Source organism: Pleurodeles waltl, chromosome 12 (assembly GCF_031143425.1).
Source record: "Pleurodeles waltl isolate 20211129_DDA chromosome 12, aPleWal1.hap1.20221129, whole genome shotgun sequence".
NCBI classification, from domain to species: Eukaryota; Metazoa; Chordata; class Amphibia; order Caudata; family Salamandridae; genus Pleurodeles; species Pleurodeles waltl.
Genome location: NC_090451.1, coordinates 281,621,162 through 281,642,904, shown reverse-complemented (window position 1 = coordinate 281,642,904; position 21,743 = coordinate 281,621,162). Strand labels below are relative to the sequence as shown.

General features: G+C 43.8%; 1 protein-coding gene across 2 annotated transcripts in view; it reads left to right on the top strand.

Moving 5' to 3' along the window:
- The window catches only part of LOC138267339 (inactive hydroxysteroid dehydrogenase-like protein 1), a 380,706-nt gene extending 359,376 nt beyond the window's left edge, over nt 1-21,330 (top strand). For both annotated transcript variants that reach the window (XM_069216225.1, XM_069216226.1), the window contains exon 5: nt 20,906-21,330. In XM_069216225.1, the coding sequence (XP_069072326.1) occupies nt 20,906-21,022 (117 nt within the window). In that variant the 3' untranslated portion in view covers nt 21,023-21,330. The remainder of the gene's footprint in view (nt 1-20,905) is intronic.
- Nucleotides 21,331-21,743: the final 413 nt, after the last annotated feature.

Sequence of the window (21,743 nt, the reverse complement as noted above, 5' to 3'; positions counted from 1 at the left end):
CATGGTCGAGGAAGTGTCCGGAACAGCAGCTGACATAGTTGCATAGTCAGTAGTAGCGATAGTCATCCTACTATGTAGAGGGATGTCCTGTTGGGTAGTGAGAGGGGATTGGGAACTACCCAAGGGACCTCCTGGTCTACTGTGAAGAATCGGCCACATGGTGTAATTTGATGTCATCAATGGAGATGAACCTGTTTGATTTAGAACCAGACAAAGGTGGAAGGATGACAGTCCTGGTGCCTTTTATTCCCAAGACCGGTACAGGTGCTCTGTATGATGGACCAAACTCTTTTTTCACAGCGATCTTCTCACGAACCAGATCCCCAACGTTAGGAATCCAGCCAGTCGAAGTTTTCGCCAAGTCCCTTATTCCCAAGGTGGCAGCACTTGCAGATGATTTATCCTCATGAAATTGTTGAAGCTCCTGTAAAACAGCGAGACGTTCTTTTATGTCAAATGGTGTTTCTGCTGCCACCATACCAGGGGCATCAAGATCGGGGACATACATAGGTGTCCCAAAGAGAACCTCATATGGAGACCTTCCCCCCAAGGACCGTCTTGGCAGATTATTCAGTGCTCTCTGGACCCCATTTAGGTGATGTAACCAACTGCGGCCTGAACCTAATACTCGAGCTGTTAAGGACTGCTTTAGATCACGATTCCGCCTCTCCACGACCGAATTTCCCTTGGGATGGTATGGTGAGGAGTAATGGAGTTCAACACCCATCGTCCTCATGGTGTCCCTGAAAGCCTTAGAGGCAAATGCAGGGCCCTGGTCCGAATGGAATGCTGCAACCGCATATGTACCGATAAAGATCAGCAAATCTTTTATAACAGTCCGGGCATCAGCCGACCCCTGTGGCCATACCCACAGGAATCTAGAACAGGAATCTACAGCCACTAAAATGTATTTGTATGCACCATCAGGTTGTAAGGGACCACAATGATCCAGGTACACACAATGGAGTGGCTTGTCTGACACTAAGAGAGATGTCTGCGGAGGGCGTTTGATATTGGAGCCCTTAATTTGCTGACAAATGTCACAGCAAAGGACATACTGTTTAGTCCGTCTGCATAGACCAGGCCACCAGTATTGTTGTTGTAAAATGGTGATAGTGGCCTGTATACCAGCATGTGCAGAAGGGACACCCTCATGTGCAGCTGTAATCAGCTCCAATCTTTGGTCTTCATTTGGGATCACTCGATCACCAACATCAGGAATTGTTGCAAAAGCAACATTCTGTGCACTGATATGATAGGTATAGTTCGTAGGGTGTCCTTTCGGAAGGGTCTTGCCTGCAGCCGAGGCTTTAACGGCAAGCAGTATTTCATTATCCAACCTCGTCCGAGAACGAGTCACTGCAGCTACAGAAGCCGTAGCTACTGATGCTTTGGCCGCCTCATCAGCCAATGTATTACCGGCAACATGTCTTCCTACACGTTGGTGCCCCAATGTATGAACTACATGGACACATGGCAGCTTATCCTTAAGATCAGCCACCCTTCCCCACAACATTTTGTGTTTAATGGTGTTCCCTTTAGAATCTCTAAACCCGTTCAGTTTCCAATGATTGAGGTATTCATTGTATGACTGGACGCAGTAATATGAATCACAGACAATCAAAGTCTGTGTTCCTGGCTCTGAATGTTCGAGCGCTAGAAGAAGAGCCTTAAGCTCGGCCAACTGGGCTGTGCAGTCCCCTAAGGTCTGAGTGTAGGTATTATGAGGATGGAAAACTCCGTCTTCCATTATCCCGCACACGGCTGCGCAAGCTGCTGAGTATTGATGTCTAGTACCCACAGCCAGTTGTGCCGATCCGTCAGTATAAATGATGGTATCATAACTGTCTATTGGCAATATGTGTAGGGGAGCGGGGTACTCCTGTTCATACTGGAGAAATTCTTGTGTCTGAAGTCTTGGATCAAACACATAATCAACATCAGTGGCGGTCAGAGACGTTGCCCATTGAATCCAGCGTGGATGTAATGCTTTAGCGTTTGGAACGCTCGCTTTAGTGAGAGCCTTTAAGGCCGGCACCGGGGAGACAACAATTATGCGCTTCCCCTGGGCAAGTGGTCTCTCCTTTATGACGGCCATCTGAACTGCTGTCAGAATTTTTTCAGTAGGAGCAAAACGTTTCTCTGCATTGCAGTATAAATGTGATTTGTATGCTATAGGCACTGTGTCACCCTCATTAAAGGTGACATATGTAAACCCAAGGGCACCAGCTATTATTCTGATGACCAAGTTTGTTTTGTTATCACGTGTGTACAAGTGTCTAGCTTCCAGCATGTCACGTTGTAGATCCCTAAGGATGTGTGTGTGTTCAATTGTCCATCGCCTGCTAGAAAAATTGGGCTGTATTAAGTCATATAGTGGTTTGATGCGTTCAGCATAATCTGGAATGTAGGTCCTGCCAAAATTAAAGAAACCCAGTAATGACTGTAATTTCTTAAGCGTGTTCGGAGGCTGTAGCTGAGCACATTTTTCTAGGAAGTGCGGGGCCAGGCTCTTCCCCTCCTTTGATAGCTCATATCCCAGGAACAATACACTAAGATAAGCTATCTTGCTTTTCTTAAAATTAAATTTATATCGGAAGGCAGCAAATCCCACAATTATACGATCGACCCTTGCAAGATGAATGTCAAGGGTGTCATCAGTGAGATAGATATCATCCACATATGATAATGCCTCGGGATCTAGCTCATGCAATATTGATGTTACACGGGCCGAAAACAGCCCAGGGCTGTTTTTATAGCCTTGGGGTAAACAACAAAAGCGTTTCTGAGAGCCAAAGGAGAATGCACTTAGGTCCCTACTTTCATGTGCTAAATTCTGGCAGAAAAATCCATTCGAGATATCCAATGTAGTTTTCTATTTTTTACGCACTATATTATTAATCAGCGCTGTGCTGTGCGAATTTTGTATAGCATATGTACGTGTATGACTATTCAAGTGTCTATAATCAACCACTATTCTATATGAATGATCAGGTTTCGCAACGGGAAATAGCGGATTATTCATTGCCGATGCACAGGGCTCAATTACTCCCTGGTATTCAAGTTGTGACAGTATCTCCGTCACTGGAGCTTTCGCTTCATGTTTAACAGGGTATTGTGGCTGCAGGTGAGGTGTAGACCGGACGGGAATAACATGACAAGGAGAGTCCTTGTCCCAACCTACATGATTACGGTATAATGCAGGTGCCTGCGCTAAAGCCCATTCAGCAGCATAAACTTTTTTGTCAGCCTCTGGAACAAGATCGGAGAAAGAAGGCAAAATGACATCTTTCCCATGCGGGAGCTTGCGGACATGTTCAGGTGGCCAATCTTTTTCGGCCAATATGATATCACTAGTTAGTTCATCCCAGAATATTACACTAATAATGCGTTCCACGTCTCCCTCTATCTGAATTGTTAAATCATAAACCCGATCGGGTGGGAGAACGCGGCCATCCGCCGTTTCAACTGCGATGTAATCGCTAGTTGCTGTCGCATCCAGATGATCTTTCAGACTCTGGTGACATATCGTGACCTCTGCTGCGCTGTCCAACAGAGTCACTGCCCACCTCTTGTTCCTCAACAGCGTTCTCAATATTACTGCCATTTTTAATAGTCAGTGCTGCCACTTTCTTCTTTTTAAATTGTGGCTTTTGCTGACCAGTCTTTTCTTCTTTTTTAATGGTAGACTGCAGTGAGTCTTTCTTTTCTTTCACGAATTCCGGACGTCGATCTTGACGGCCCCCTCTCTCGCTACGTCTATCCGGTGCGTCCTGAAAGGAACGAGAAGGACGTGAATCAGTATTTCTGTCTGGAGTTCTAATGTTATCCCTATTCCTGAGATTATACTTCCTTTCGGAGTACTCCGGATGTGGAGAATCAGCTCTTTTATTTCTCCTGTCTTTGAAATCTTTTTGTTTGTCCCAGCGCTTCTTAGAGCCCTCTTGTGCTTGCTTTGTACCTTCCTTATGGGTGGTACTTGGTATGTCCAATTTTTTAGGCATGGCCCCCAACCCATCCCGTCCTATACTAGTATAGGTATCTGATATTATTTTTGGTAGCTGTCTCTCCTGTTCCACATGTGGAGTTTCTCGGAGACGTTGGCGTATCGCCAGTGCCACTGCTTCCCCTTTAATATTACTTAATATTATCGAGGAGACGGCGTCAAAGTTGCGCATCAATTTCATCCCCAGATCTAGGGCCGGTGCAGCCCCATGCTCATTTTGTATTTGTTTTAACACTTCCGGTAAATTGGCAAGTGTAGGGGTACCATGTGTGGTAGTATAAACGGCAGCGAAGACTGTACCCCAAGTGGCACAATCATCCACTGAGGGAACCATCCCAAATGGCAAGCACATAGTGAGCAATCTATGTTTTTCCTGTGGCCCCGTATGGGGGAACACAGCTTCCAGCTGATTGGTTTTCTGAGCAATCCAGAACGGTATTTTTTCTCGTTCCGCGGGCACTTTACCCATAATGGTATGTACTGTTTGTGGATTCATCCCAGTAGCCAATTGATATCCACCAGCCACTGGCGGTGCTGGACGCGCTGGTGTAGTGTTCAATGTTCGCATTACGAACTGAACTAGTCGTCTATACAATGCCACTAATTCATTATATAATATTCTTAAATCTACAACCGGCATATTCTGTATGCCCGGGTGAGGTGTATATGTGGCAAACATGGGCCATGTAGGCCCTTCATTACTTAAAGGACCTAGCCTCACTCGTCGTAGTACATGTGGTAGGGCGCCTTCAAACCAGTTCTGATGCTCTTGATATGTGAGCGATATTTCATGATACTGGTATGCTTCGTATCGTACCGGTACGTCCGCAATGTCATATGTGTGAAATGTGTGCGTTTGTTGGTCAGCCCCAGGAAAGGCAACCCAACAGTAAAATGTTTCAGTTTGGTATGCTTCAGTTGCTTCTATAATCAAAGTAACCTCCCCGCCCTCTTCTGTAAGGCCATGCGCTAATAAATGTTGTGTAAGTGCATGTCTAGCATTTGCAGGAATGTCTATGGTATTAGCCATAGTTGTTTTAGAGAAACGGAACACCAAAAAATAAGGGACGTTTTTTCCTTTTGTGAGTTCGAGCTCGAACAACCTACAACCTAATTAGGGGTTACCTGTTCGTCTCCATATAATGGTACTGAGGGTACCTGTTGTCTGTGAGAGTGATAGTCAGGGTATCCGTAAATTAGTGCCTAAACACCATCGTTGGTGGCGCCATGTCGTAGTTTGGACTCTTGCTCTGAGCAAGACTGCTGGTCTCAGGATGACAGTACTTTCGTTTGTAGGTGACTAAGTTCCTTCCTACAACTAGTTGTAACTGTTGTCCAAACCTTACCGGCTTACTAGCAGTACCTCACCCGGAACATAATAGTAAAAGGTGATTTGTAGCAGTCGCTTACGCATGGACTCAAAGTAAGATCTCTCAGGGTTATCGTGGTTAAACGGAAATTACCCTTTTCTCACAGATTTATTATGTCTCATACAAACAAAGGTAATAACACAGATGCAGTGAAGTTATAATAGTTTGTATTCAACATAACTGCAATTTGCGATAAGTTGCATGAACCGCAATGATTAGGATAATGAATATACCAAGCAACAGTATTGTGAAGAGGAGAGTCATTGTTATAAAGACCCCCACCATTATGCAATATATGAAAAAAATATATGTATATGTAAAAAATGGAATAAGCCCTAATACCCTAAGGAGAGTAAGTCTAACCTCCTACCTAAAAAAGGAGAGCTGGGTCCGTTAAACCTAATCTGCTAAAGCCGTGTCCATGAGAGGAGCCCCCAACCCTCGTTACCATGGAATGAGGTCTCTATCTCAGACTCCGCAGGGACACGAAGACTGGGTCAGCGTCAAGATGACTGCAGCATCGGTATCAGTGATGGTGGCGATGCCCTCTGGTCGGAATCCCTCTGATTATCTATCTAAAAGTGTGTTGTATTTATACAGATTTACAAGGTGCCCTGACATAAGTGTTATTCATAACAATAGATAACAGGCATGCTTGGGACGGCAATTAATATCAACAATCCCTCGAAAGTATAGAGAGGGAAAATCCTTAAGTGTGAATGCCTACTGTATGTTTGTCTTTCGTGCTTGATCTTGACGCCTTGGCGCAGTGACACTGATAATAGAACCCATAACAAGTGGCCTAACTATAAACAAGCCCGCCATTTTAAAGGAAATAAATAATTAAATGGACTAAGACAGAGCAAGCTAAGTAGGTTAAAAGTCACTGGGTGATGGGGGCACGAGTTTACAAGCCTACGGCTAAGCTAACTCCTGTTATCCCGCTAAAACAACTAGGATTCACTACACCTTGCAAACCTAAGGGAGTCTCTGGCTCAACAGGGAGTTTTGTTATGGTACGATTTACTCTATTACTGTATGGGTTATGTCATTTTTTAGATCTTATATTTGCTAGGTTATGGTATATTGTCCGATAGTTAGTTGAGTTGGGCTTTGCTGTACAGTGCTAAGGTTATCCTTGTTTATTTTCAGATTGACCATACATCCCTGAACTGTTCAAACAGGGTATGTTCAGTTGTATGATGCAAAGGTATGGTAGGTTATGCTTGCCTTCTCTAATAAATAATGGCAATAATTTCCTTTTTTGCTACAGATAGAAGAAGGTAAATGGAAGTGCTTTAGTTATATGCAAGGCCACTGGAATTATGTGGCAGAGAGGACCAAATTATGCATCAGATGTGACCAATTTATCTGGCAGGAACAGTCCAGTTATGCATTTACAACACCAATAGCTCTAACTCAAGTAAATGCAAGACCTATTGCATTGCAAATGCTTGTTAAAAGTTTCATGCTGCACTCCCATCAGAGAATCAATCTCAGATCATCCGAAAAGAACTTTTCAGTGTCCATAGCTCGCATGCTTCCCATCTCGCCTTGTCATTGTATGTGATTTATAAAGACATTTTGGGGGTCATTATGACCCCAGCGGTCGGAGCTAATGCAAGCTGGTGGTACTTACTGCCACATTATGACAGCCAACCCACCAATGTACCACTCTGACCGCCATGGCGGTAGCAGCCGCCGGGCTGGAGATAAGATTCTCCAGCCTGGTGGCTGCCATTGTACCGCTGGCGGTATCATGACCCCACCTACCACCATGGTTTTCGTGGCATTCGTAACGGCACGAAAACCATGGTGGTAGGCCCTATCAGTGACAGTGAATTCCTTCCCTGTCACTGATAGGAGGCCCCCTCCACCCAAACCTCTCCATATGCCCTCTTACATTCACACACAGACACGCAGACACACACTCATCCACACACACATACACGCATGCATTCATCCATTCACTCACACATCCGCACACACATCAAAACATACATCGCAGACACACATTCACATTTCCATACATACACACACTCACACACATTCATACATGCACTCACACACATTCATACACGCAAACAACACTAAAAACACACTCGCATTCATGCACACACTCATACATACATGCACACACCCCCCCCCCCCACACACACACAACACATCCCGCTCCCCTGTCAGAGACCCGACTTACCTAGATCCAGGGAGTCTTCCGTCAGGGGACAGGATGGGGTGCTGCTTCCGCCAGCAGCGCCCGCCAGCAGAACATCGCCAGATCGTATTATTTTTCATAATACGGCTGGAGGCGGTCTACCGGCGTGGCGCTGCTTGTGGTAGCAGCGCTACCTTACCGTCATCTGCCAATTTGGCCACAGCTAGATTTCCACCCTTCTTATGGCGGAAATCCAGCTGTGGTCATATTATGGCGGATGGATGGTTGCCGCAGCGACAGTCATTTGGTGGCTGTCGCCGCAGCGGTTTTTACCACCATTGTCATAATGGGGGCCTTTGTTTCCAACCAAGAGCAAATTGTAAAAAATGCACTATGAAATCACCAATTCGGACTTAAGGGAAAATATATATATATATATATATAATATATATTTTTTTTGTGATGAGTAGATTATGCAATTAATGCAAGGAAAATCCATAATACATCAATCAACAGACTCTGCAATCTACACCCAACCTTGCAGGCAAGTACTGCAAACATGAAGAAAATTTACTGGAGCATGTGGGAGTGGTGCAATTTATCGGACCCTTTATTTCTGCCCGCTGTGAAGTCGGATTTTATAGAGTGTAGTAAATATTCACCCCTTATCTGGGCCCTCGTACCAAGGGCTATAAACAGCAAGAGTGTCCAAATCTGTAATCTGATAAAACAGATTTACAAGATCCACCCAGCCAGAATCAAGCAGCCAAGTGTAATTCGCAATACAGCGATGACATACATATGCGGAAAGCCAAGTCAGGTATTTAATGTAAAGTGATCAATAAACAACATCAATGTCAAAACGACATAACAGACACGCCAGCGACAGAAAACCCCCAGTTTATTTCTTCAGACTGAGACAAGATGAGGCACTTCTATTAAAGCACATTACCCCACAGTCAAGTGCACCTTGTACAAAAATCTGACAACATCTTTGAAAATAGATACAGCAGTACACCCCACTATAAACACTGTAAGCTTTGCCTGCAGTGGAAACTCAGTGATGATGAATCTGAACTAGAAATGTGCTCACAGGGTAATTGAGCTATAGCTAAAATACATGCTTGTCAGAAGAAAGGATGAATGACATGAGAATTAGGCAAAAACTAGAATAGCCCTTCCGACCGGGAATGTATCCAAAGAAACCACCTAACAAAGTACATTGTTACAAAACTACTGCCCACAGTGAAACACAGCCAACAAAAACAAAACAAGCACTGGGAAAACCAGTGAATCTCGCCCCCTGGACACTAACCTATTTCCTTTGCCAATGTCTTTTTTTCCCAGGTGTCTACCATGAGACACCATCTTTGAATAAATTATCTTAAATCTTAGGAAAAAACATTCAAAGATGGCTGCGGGTGGGAAAGAAGGGAAAGTTGGGAATGAGCAGAATGACAGGAAACAGTCCATAATGCAGTGCAATGCAAGGTCCTGATATCAACAGTGGAAATATACAACTCATTCAATCAAATCAGAGTGAGACCAAAATCAGCTGATCATGAACAAGAGTGGACTCAAAGACCAATCTAAGGTTATATTTGATACAGTAGGTCTGTTGCAATGGTCTGTATGTGAGACCTAAAAAGAAGGCATGCAAATCACCGCTAGCTGCAACAAAGTTACCATCTGAACTATAATCATATGATACAGGTTCTCCTCAGAGATTCATTGCTCAGTATAAGTTAACCCAGTCAGCCTTAGGGTGGTCTTTCCCCAAACCTTTTGCCTCCCCTGCCTACTATTTCTGCTAATCTTGTTTTTGCTGGCCTTATGTTTCTGTGCACTTTACCACTGCTAACCAGTGCTTACGTGCTTGTGCTCTCTCCCCTAAACATGGTAACATTGGCTTATCCCCAATTGGCATATTTCATTTATTTATAAGTCTCTAGTACAGTGCACTGCATGTGCCCAGGGCCTGTAAATTAAAGTGGGCTTGCAGCACTGATTATGCCACTCACTTAAGTAGCTCTTTAAACATGTCTCAGGCCTGCCATTGCAGCTTGTGTGTGCAATATTAAACTGCCATTCAACCTTTCAAACTAACCCTTTTGCCAGATTAAATCATTCCTTTTTAATACATGCAAGTCACCCCTAGGGGAGACCTTGACCAGCCCAGAGGGTAGGCTGCAGTGTATTCAAAAGTTTGGGTGAGTACTTTTAAGTTTTACATGCCGTGGTAGTGAAAAACTCTTACATACATTTTTTCACTACTGCAAGGCCTACCTTTCCACTGGAGCTACATTAATATATTTAATAAGCTGTAACTTCCAAATGGGAGCAGGTAACCTTTTCATGTTTGGTGTCGTTGGAATTGCAATGAAAAATCCTGACTTATGGCGAAGTTGGATTTTAAATTACAATTTTGAATAGGCCACTTTTAGAAAGTTGGCATTTTACTGCCTTAGCCATTTGGTGTCTTCAGCCTGTCTCTGGGTCATATGACTGGATGTAGCTCACAGTTGGGCTTTGTGTATTCCTCCTAGGCAGCCACACACAATAGAGAAATTAGGGGGCATATTTATACTCTGTTTGCGCCGAATTCAGCGCAAACCGTGCCCCATTTTTATACTTTGACGCCCGACCCCGTGGACGTCCAAAATTCTCTGTGTGCGTCATTTTTTGGATGCAGGAAATCGCCTTGCGTTCATGACATGCAAGGTAGGCGTTCCCGTCCAAAAATTGACTTTAAGACCTGTGCGCCTTATTTATTCTCCCACGTCATTCTGACGCACAGGAGGGCGCGGGCCTTAAAAAAACAGCGCACAGCCTGATGTCCGCTGTTTTTTAACACATGGGTGAGGGCAGGCGTTAAGGGACCTGTGGGCTCACTTCCATGGTCTCTGACCATGGAAGCAGTCCAGAGGTGCCCTTTCCTGCCCCCAGGGACACCCCCTGCCACCCTCGCCCATCCTAGGTAAGTATAATTTTTTTTTTTTAAAGTGGCATAGGGTGCCTAATTTGGGCCCCCCTACATGCCACTGTGTCCAATGGTCCCCTGGGCATGGCCATTGGGCAGGGGGGCATGAGTAATTGTGTACTTTCAATGTGGGTTGTGCATCAAAAAATGGCGCAAGTTCGGTTTGAGCCATGATTTTTTACTCAAACCTGACTTGCACCATTTTTTGACGCACAACCCCCATTGTTCCCTACGCCGGCGCTGCCTGGTTTGAGTAAAAAAAATTTTAACGTCAATCCTCAAATATGGCGCCTGCCTGGCGCGTAGGAATGGCGTTAGCTGGCGGTAAATTTCTTGATGCAAACCGGCGCCGCTGCTTTTGCATCTAAAAGTATAAATATGGGCCTAAGTTTGCTTAGATGGACCATCACTGGGAGGATGGGAGGGTGAAGCTGGGCACAGCTTTACTTACACTTGATTAGGGTATGTCCTGCCTCCAGACAACTGGCTGCATACTGCCTGTAGTTAGTCTGGAACCATGGCAGGGGAAGTAGGGACCTGTGCACTTCAAATGGAAAGCTTCTAGAGTTTTCCCCTACTTCAAAGGCAGTACTGGGTATCAGTATTGTACATCAGACACCAACTCTACAGTACGCTTCTGGAGCTGTGGATACTCTGCTAAGAAGAAGGGCTGCTGTGCTCCTGTCAGGACTGCCACACTGCTGGAGTGCTGCTCCGAAGGACTGCTCCCTGCTGTGCGGACCTGCTGCGCTCTTACCTGGGTGAGAAGGACTGGACCTACATCTCTTGAACCCAGAACCCCAGGTTGGCTCCAAAGGTTAATTGGCTGGCTTCCTGATCTGAAGCCCCAGGGACACAACAGGCTTCCATCCACAGTGCACCTGGCCTCTGCCATTTGTGAATCTACCCTGCCAAGTGGTGCCACCCCAGTCCTGGATGCTTGGAAGTGGGCCTAAGGTGCTTTACCAGTCTTTGTGGACCCAGCAGAACCAATGCATCTCCCCTGTTTCGTGGCGCAACTCTGAGCAGAGCTGACGCATCATTGCTGGTGTGTGAATCGAACTGGTTGTAGAGACCTGCATCCCCTTTGTAGCCTCATCGGAGCTGCCACTGTGAGATGCATCCTCGGTGCAGGACTTTGCATCGCAAACTCTTGTCGACAGGATCTTTGACAATGACGCAGGACCTCAAATTGCATCCTTGCCACATCTTGGAAACAACGCATCACCACAGCTGTGTGATGCATCTTTAAAGCGGGATTTCTGGTTGTTTGTTCAGCGGGCCTAACTGGGTCCCTGTAGCTGGCACACACTCCATTGCGGTCATCCTGAATTTGTGACTTTGTCCCAGTCCGGCGCAATCAGATATCCACAGTTGGAGCTTTGTGCTTTTTAGCACTATTTACACTGAAATCTTTAAAATTGCATATCTCAGGTTCTACTGATTAGATTTTTGTTGTTTTTGTCTTGATTTATTTATTAATAATATTTCTATATTTCTAACTCTTTTCTGGGGTGTTTTCACTTTATTACTATTTGACGTGCGACACAAATACTTTACACATTTCCTCTAAGTTAAGCCTGACTGCTCCTTGCCGAGCTACCAGGGGGTTGAGCACAGGTTACTTTGGGCTTTGCTTGTGCCTTACCCCGACAAGGATAGAGATTGCTGCACCCCAGTCAACCAGCAACCTAATTTGTTACAGATTTTTTTATATTTCTAATTAGTTTAAGTATTTTCTGAGATTTCAGAAAGATAGGATATCATCAAATGACATGAACTTGACTTTGGCATTTTTTGTTAACATATCTTCCTTTCTAGATTTTTACTGCACAGGTGAAGTTGAGAATCTAAAAATATATGTAAGAAACCAAAGGCACTGTAGGCAGAAAACAGGCAGTGGTGGAGGACTATACCACAGATAGTCCTCACTATTGCTTCAGGTTTATGCACCACTCATTACATGTTTATTTCAAGATATCCAAGAAAAGCTTATTACAGAGATAGTATCAAGCCTGTAAAACACTGGGTTACTAGTTGAGGGAGTAAGTACACACTCAGTGCTTGTCACGGTGAACCATTAAAGTCAATAAATAAACCTTTGTTCAACCCCCTGGTAGCTATGGTACAGAACAGACAGGCTGAACTTACGGGCAGTGTGTATATATGCAGTACTAAAACAGTAATAACGCTGAAATGCAAAACAATAAAAATACCAAAATGAATTAGAAAAATAGAGTAAACTTTAATAAACAAAATGACAAAAACCCAATAAAGAGAACTGGAGATATGGATTTCTTAAAGTTTTAGGCAGAAATAGTACCCAGAATCACAAAGGGCCAATTGTATTCAATGGTCACAGTAGAACAGGACCTAAGCTTTATATGATGCTGACCGCCATCGAGCACGGGTCAGATACACTAAGCAGGATCGCCCTTATCAAAGAATTTCCCTTCTGACTTTAGTCTTTTAAATCCCAGTCCACCACAGGAGTACATTTATAAAGGAACCTCAGGAGAGGCACAGAAGGTGACAGGCAGAGGTCAATAGGATAGTCTAGGATTGGTCATTTGCCACTGGTCAGCTGGGAATTTGCAAGGAAATGTCTCCTATCACTTGCTATGTCCATGTACCTTTAACAGGTCAGTCCTATGACACTTGGATCTCTCATCTTTGTCCTGGGTGTAAGAGGGAGAGCCGGTCCAGTCTTATAGGCTTTTCTCAGGTCTCAGACAACAGACTCAGTCCCTTTCTTAACATCCATAGTTCCAGAAGTGTTCCGAAGAGGGTGCCTGGATATGCCACATTCAATCCTGGCATGAGTTAGTGGGTGAAAGTGACCCCTGGGGATGCCCTAACCAATGGGGTAAAGGTTCCTGGGCCTAGCTCTACCCACTTTGGACATTTCCAACATGGCTGAAGTCTTTGGCCACAATAAAGGGGCATATTAAAGAACCCCCTAGCGGCACCAGAGCATCACTTTGTGACACTCTGTTGGCGCTATGCCCTGCCCCGTATGTACAAGGTGGCGTTAAGCCACTTTTTGTGACTTAACGCCACCCTGTAAATAAGGCCCTTTCACATGCAGCCCTTTGCGTGGAAGAGGCGTGCAACAGGTGTTGGCGTGCAACAGCAACACCCATTGCATTTTGACTCTACATCAGATTTACAAGATTTCGTAAACCTGAGGCAGTGCCAAAATCTAACACCACCCCAGGGGTGGCGTTAGCAAGGCACAACGAAGAGGAATACTTTTATTCCTCCTTGTGTTTCTCTTTTTCTATGCGTGTCCCTTCCTGCACATAAGCAATCATTTCAACATGCTGCTTTCGCACTTCTGTGTGTGCTGCATTCTGCATCACACACACAAGTGCCAAATTGCCATTAGTGATTGTTTATGTGCAGGAAGGGACACCTTCCCACACATAAACAATCAAACACCTCAACGCAGACATCCTTGCACAATTGTGCAAGGATTCCTGCATTGGTGCCAATTTAGCGACAACACGGGTGCGCCATATTGAATTAAATATGGCGCATCCCTGCATTGTTAAAATGATGGAGCGCAGTGCTGTCATTTTCTTTTAGATATGGGTCTAAGTGTGGGCTCTGAGGGCTGGGTGTGTGGAGAGTATGATGGAAACCCTAGTATCCTACACGTCTAACACTAAAATCCAGTGTCAGGCCATCCGTATAGCCCAAACAAACCAGATGTCTAGGACAAAGCTAAACTTTCAGCAACCAGACAGTGGATACACACAAATTGTTTGGAATTCTGTTTCCCTCCTTTGAAGTACACCCCAAATGCCATAGGAAAACCCTCAGAAGATCTGTCGAACAGGTCTTAACAGTCCAGCAGGATCTTACACTGTGATGTAACTAGAGGCCCTTGTGATGGAGGTTGGTCTGTCTCAGGTACAATAGAAGGGTGCAGTGCTGGGCTTTAGCTACATCTGCTTGTGACAGGGCAGGCCTCTCAAACGTTAACCAGGTCCTAGGGCCCAGCCAACAGGCCATCCTGTCAAGGGCAGAACACCACCTTCCCACACTCAAAGCCTTTTATCCCTGTCCTAGGAGCAAGTTCACACCCCATCATATCTACTGAAATACAAAGTACTGTCTGACAAAAGGTAGGGAGCAAAATGCAGAGTTAGCTTCAAGTGACCTCAAGCAGGTTAAAGGTGACTTTTTACAAGCCATCTTTCCAAAAGATTTATCAAAAATCTGACTTCACCAGTAAATAGGGTGTATAATAAATATTTAAAAAAGTCCAAAAATGAAACTTGTAGGTGTTTCCTGGGCAGAGAGAACGTGTATTAAACTTAATATTGTATCCCATTGCTTTCCTATGGAACAGCCAACACTGCTACAGTGAAAATAGCTTTGAGGTGTTAGTCTCTGTAAGGACATGTTTAACATCAGCTTTTACATGTCCTACTTTTAAATACCATGCCACAGTAGGCAGTAAGGATTACTTAGGGAGACATAAATATTTAAACATAGGGTTGTAGGCCAGTCAAAAGGGTTTATTTTGACAGGTTGAATGTGCAGTTTAAACCTGCACAGCTAGGCTACTGATGGCAGGCCTGCGGTCATGATGCACTGTCAATGCAGAGGGTCGCACAATGAGTGCTGCAGCCCACTGCTAACATTTAATCTTACAGGCCTGGGTATACGTGGGTACCATGTGCTAAGGGCTTACATGTGACTTATATATGCCAATTAGGACTGTACTAATGTCACCATCTTAAAATGAGGAGCACCAGCACTTTACCTCTGGTTAGCAGGGGTAAAGTGCCCAGAGTTTTGCAGCCAGCAAACATACGGTTCAGTAAAAAGGCAAAAAGAATTGAGGTGACCCTGCAGAAAGGGCAAATTTCCAACACAACCAAAGAGAAAACATTTTGCCGCTCCTGCACAAGTGTGCTTCTGTTTGTGCTTGACGTTTATAACTGTGGGCCATGGTTGTCTTCAGCAGTCTCTCTCAGTCAGGAGCTGTGTCTTTAATGAACATCTTTCTTCGAGGTATTTCTAATAGAAGTATACACTGTCATTCTTCTTTCATTCAGAGATCTTTTCAAGTCAAGCATCACCAAACACTAATCACCAATGTATACAGTTTATATTGTACTACAGACTGGGAAAAGTAGATCCCAGTTTCTTAGAGTGCCCCTAACATATTCTAAGCATGCTCTTTAATCTAACCATATTGCCCCCCTTTCCCACGGAAATTATATTCAAACTTTTATACCCTTTAATCTAAAATATAATTTTCAGAAATTGTTAGTATATACATGGAAAATGCACATATTTAAATAATAGTTAATGACACACCTAGGCCTATATTTATACTTTTTGGCGCAAATCAGCGCTAGGGCAGATTTGCGTCAAAAAGTTTACCGATGGCTAACACCATTTCAACACACCAGCCGGGCGCCTTATTTATGGAATGACGTTAGCCGGCGCTGCGGCCTGGTTAGCGTCAAAATAAATGACGGTAACCGGGCAGCGGAGGCGAAGGGAAGACTGGGGGATGTGCGTCAAAGAATGGTGCAAGTCAGGCTAGAGTAAAAAATATTGGCTCTAACCTGATTAGATCATTTTTTGACGCACAACCCCCATGGAAAGGACTCCTGTCTTAGCAAAGACAGGAGTCATGCCTCCCTGCCCAATGGCCATGCCCAGGGGACATGGGTAATCTTCTAGAAGAATTATCAGAGTGTAACTGCAGCGTTTCCCATTCTTTGACCAACAACGCCAAGTAACAGATTTCACTGATTTAGAAGGTGAATTGTATTTACCTAGATATCAGCAGTGTTTCTATCATGAAAAGTTATGTTCTGATTGTATGCTCTGCTGCTGGGCTCTTGGCTGCCTTGATGTGAGGCTGGAGGGACGCTTAATAAAATCTGTACAAAATTGCTGATAGTATTGTAACATTTAAAAAGGATTTGAAATACTGCTTCATTTTAATTGCAAGGACGTACATCTTTAGGAATTGTTTTTATTTCTGTGGCCTACACATTCAAAAGTAACAAGCCACAAAATGTTAAATGTAAAATCAGTCACTAATCTCTACCCATGATCAAATGAATTTATTGTATTTTTAGCATTTCCAATCATTTCATTGTACTTTGAAATTAAAAGAAAATGGGCGTGCACAGTAGGTCAATAGTAACCAAATTTCAGGGGTGCCCCCTCTTGCCCCTTCTATTTTTGCTGCCTTTGACGCGACTAGCGGCAGCCATTCATCAAGATGTCAACATAGTGGTTATACCCATCCAGGCAAGGCCAGTAAAACACCTTGTATGCGTGAACGACATCCTGCTCACCTTGACGAACCTAGCAGCCTCTCTCCCCTGTTTGATGCCCACTATTGCATGGTATCTTGGCTTACAAAGTCAACTGGGATAAGAGCGAGGCAAATATGATGTCCTGGCTCATGATGAGGGCTGTGGTTGTGTTCCATCCACTTCAGTGGCGCCTGGGTCAGCTCACCTCAAATACCTGGGGTATATATCACAATGGTCCAGGGCATAATTTAGGGGCATATCTATACTCTGTTTGCGGCAAATTTTGATGCAAATTCGGTGCAAACCTTACACCATATTTATACTATGACGCCCGACCCAGCGAACGTCCAGATTCCTCCGTGTGCGTCATTTTCTGGATGTGGGAAACCACCTTGCTTTAATGACATGCAAGGTAAGCGTTCCCGTCCAAAAAATGACTTTAAGGCCTGTGCGCCTTATTTATACTCCCGCATCATTTTGACACACAGAAGGGGGCGGGCCTTAAAAAACGGCACCCAGCCTGATGTGCGCCATTTTTTAACACCTGGGTGAGGGCAGGCGTTAAGGGACCTGTAGGCTCATTTCCATGGTCTCTGACCATGGAAGTAGTCCACAGGTGCCCTTCCCTGTCCCCAGGGACACACCTTGCAACCCCACCCACCCCTGGATGACACCCATGGATGGGAGACCCATCCCAGTTAAGTACAGGTAAGTATTTTGTTTTTGTGACATGGGGGGCCTAACTTGGGCCCCCCTAAATGCCACTATGCCCAATGGCCATGCCCAGGGGACAGAAGTCCCCTGGGCATGGCCATTGGGCAGGGGGGCATGAGTCCTGTCTTTGCTAAGACAGGAGTAATTTCAGACTCGATGGGGGTTGTGCATCAAAAAATGGCGCAAGTCCGCTTAGAGCCATGATTTTTTACTTTAAGCTGACTTGCACCATTTTTTGATGCACAATCCCCATTTTTCCCTACGCTGGCACTGCCTGGTTAGAGTAATTTTTTTTTTTACTCTGACTAGTCCGCACCGCCGGCTGTAAATTTTTTGATGCAAACCACCACCAGCTTGCGTCAAAAAGTATAAATGTGGGCCCTAGTCTTTAAGATTGGGGTGGGGGGGGTGAAAGCATCAGAATTCCTGACAATCACGCTGGCATATAATGTTAAAATGTTTTTTACGACAAGCAGGGTGCATGAGAGGGCCTTGAGGGGCAGTGGAAAGGGAGAGGAATGCGGATTGATAGGCGTATTAAGTGAGAGAAACACAATATTTTGTAAAACATTTTTTAAGACTTTCAAATCTGAGATGAGAGTGAGTGTGTGTGTTTTTGTCAGTGTTTACACCTCTAAAACCACCCTGAAGCTCCGCCCATGCCAAGTGCCTGGATAAGCTGGACTCTCCCAGTCTTGATCCGCTAATTACAAAAACTGAGGCAGACTAAGCTAATTGTAGGGCAGAGTGCCGGCGGTCACAATGGTTGTGGTCCCTTGATTCCTCTATGTCCTAGGCAGGTCTTGAAAAATCATAAAAATCTGTGGCGGCCGGCAGATTTAGGAGGAAGGGAAAGGGGCAGGAGAGAAGCGCACACACACACTCATTCTTTCACACACAGGCACGCACGGACGCACATCCATTAACAACACTCATAACATTCAAACATGCACGCACGCACGCACCAAACATTTATTTAAAAGTTCACACACGCTCATTCTTTCACACATATGCACGCACGCACATCCATTAACAACACTCATAACATTCAAACATGCACGCACGCACCAAACATTCATTTTAAAACATCACACACACACTCATTCTTAAACACACGCACGCACATCCATTAACAACAATCATAACATTCACACACACACACACATAAATATATATATATATATATATATATATATATATATATATATATACACATATACACTTACTTTCAGCCTTGAGGTCCCAGGAGGGTTGGGACTGCTGCCTTCCCTCATTGGAAGGCAGCAGTCCCAGCCTCGTCACAGAGTGGGATGGGGTCAGTGAGACTGCTGTCCCCACCCCACTCTGTGACGAAGTGTCACTCATTGACACTCGCCCTGGGCGCTTCAGGGCTTAAACCTGAAGCGCCCAGGTCGAAGTCAATGGGTGGCGCTTTCCTCGTCACCCAGGGGAGGGCCTCGAGGCACCTTTGCTGAGCCGAGGTGGTCACGCCCATAGGAGCGGTGACATCCTCAGCCCAGCAAATTTCAGCTCAGGCAGACAGGAGTCTGCGCAAATCGTGCATGTCTCACTCCTGGCCGTCTGAGCTGAAAATGAAGAGTGTTTGTCAGGCCGACCGTTGTTCAGCCTGACAGACACTCTTCATGAGGGGCAAAAGGTGGAGGGGGCGTGGCCCCTCCGCCCTAAAGGACAGGCCGCGCCTGATAAAAATTTAACCAGAGTTGCAGGACTAGTGAAGCGAGTAGTTTACTTGGCCTAGCTGTAATTCTCTTGACCCATAAACTGGTCTTAAATTTCACGATCCTGGTCAAATATTTTATTTCACTAAGCCTTCTTTTTCATTATCACATATGAGAGCACCTTAAATACGGGAGTTCAGCATGCCTGCTGTACAAAATACTTGTTTGTTTAATTTAAAAGACACATTTTTTTTCTTCATGTATAAAGCAAATTTATACCTCAAATAGTGTACACGACGCCTGACTCATCTCTAACCACACTGTCATTAGGGCCTGGGCAGGAATGTTTCACAGTTCAAGGTTAATAACTCTCACTTTCAAGAATTATATAACTAAAGTATAAGGTGAAAGCACACTGTTATTTACAGTCAGCACATTTTCCATAGAAATGGCCTAAAATATCTCAATGGCATGCTGATTTAGTGATAAAACTATATAGCTTACAAATGCTAATTGCTTTCTGCAAATATCTATCATTTAAACATCACCAAGTAAAGTTCAGATTTATTTTAATCCTATTAAAATATTAGTTTCCCTCACACTTCTAAATGACAAATAAAAATGTGCTTTCCTAAATATAAATATATTTTTAAATATTGTACTGTTCATATACAAGCTACTTAAATATGTTTTGGGTTAGAACAAAAACTGACATCCTACAGCCTTTTGTTTCACAATGATTGTCAGGCACTTAACTTTACAAAATCCTTCAACTTTGTAGTCAGGGATAGAGAAGTAAATACTAATCTCCAGGGTAAAATAAGCAGCAATTTGTAAGAATCGAGAAACTGACTTTTGATCTCCATCTTTGAATGCACAGAAGATGTGACAAGATAAAAAAAAATGTTAAGGCATCTTTATTGCTCATTCACTTTCTGAATAAACAGAACACCTGTTCTTTGCCAGCTCCAGCCCTCCTACCAGAAGACCTTAAAAATAGCTCGCCCTAATAAAAATTGACTTACCATAGTGAGTGGGTGAGTAGATTTTTCGAGGCCTGGTAGGTATGTTGCAATACACTATCTAAACATCAGTGCTAGGGATGTTGACTGCTGGATATGACACTTTATATGGGGGCCCATGAAACCCAGACTAAAGATACCCAGACTCCTTGCTCACCTGAGATTCAGCAGACTGAGCACCCCAGGCATGGAACAGTATGCCACGGCCCTTCATTTGCTGCACGTAATCTATTTTTTGCCGATGCACATGGACTTCTGGATACACTGCGCCCCAGCGACTCACAGACACCTGCCCTTCTGAAGGCCCCTATATGCATCTGTTATATATAAACTTGCATGATTCAAGTAGCCCCACCAGGCCTGACATTGCTGGAGAAAACAATGCACAAAGGTAAAACAAGAAGAGGTTTTTCTGGTAAAAAAAAAAACCTTAATGTGTGCTAAATACAATGACAAGTATTCAAGATGCACATTTGAATTGCTTTTCATTTAACTGCACTTGTTATATTGGTTTTACTTTCATCTGAACTGTTATTCGTGACCCTCTTTCACGAGATTTATAATGGAAAGAATTAGATGATGGCAATTGTATGAGTAGATTTACAGTGGCATAAACATATACAGACGAGATTAAGAATATATTTCAAACACCATTCATGAGGTTTTTTTCCTATCTTTGCCTCCAGGTTCTTCTGCAGCGGTGTATGCCTGAATGGCTTTGTGTCTTCATAATAAAACATATGTTACTGTATTTTCGTAAAGAGGCCTTATCACGAATTCAACATCATAATCTGGAAAAATGACCACTGATGACCCACTGTGACCATTGCCGGACATGCTTATTTCTCTGAAATGATCAAGTGTTTTCTTTTCCAAACCATTACATACAAATAAAGTACATGGTCTGTATGGTTTTATGGTTATCGTGAACATCTACTATTCAGGTTGTCTAGAAAACCTACTCAGCTACATTTAAGAAAAAAACTTGAGGTATTTAGAATACAAAGATGGTTATCTCCCCACGCATAATCAATGTAATAGTGATGAGAAACTCCTCTAAATAATTGGGCCCATATAGTTTCTATTTTACATTAAAGAAAATTTACCTCTATTCCTCTTGTGAAATATTCTGTTCACATGTTGAGTTTGTTGAGTGTCTCTACATCCTATGCTTTTGATCACAGAAGTACAATAGAGAAGCTGCTGAATGCCTTCAGGCAGAGTGAAACGACATGGATTTTCTTTTGACTGGTTTTGTACCATACGATGCTTTATGAGCATCCCAGGAAAAAAGAAACATTATTATGAAAGTATTTAGCAAATACAGAGTTCAAATAACAGCTACTTTGTATCTTAATTAATTTTCCCGTATAGGCATACACAATGAGGGTGTAATTTATTTTTAGATTGCCTATCAGTCTTTAAGGTTCATTTTTCTATGGTCAGGTTTTGATGCTAAACGTATTTAAGGAAATTAAATTGCAAGATCTCTGATAAGGCAGCGTAAATATCCATAATCAAAAA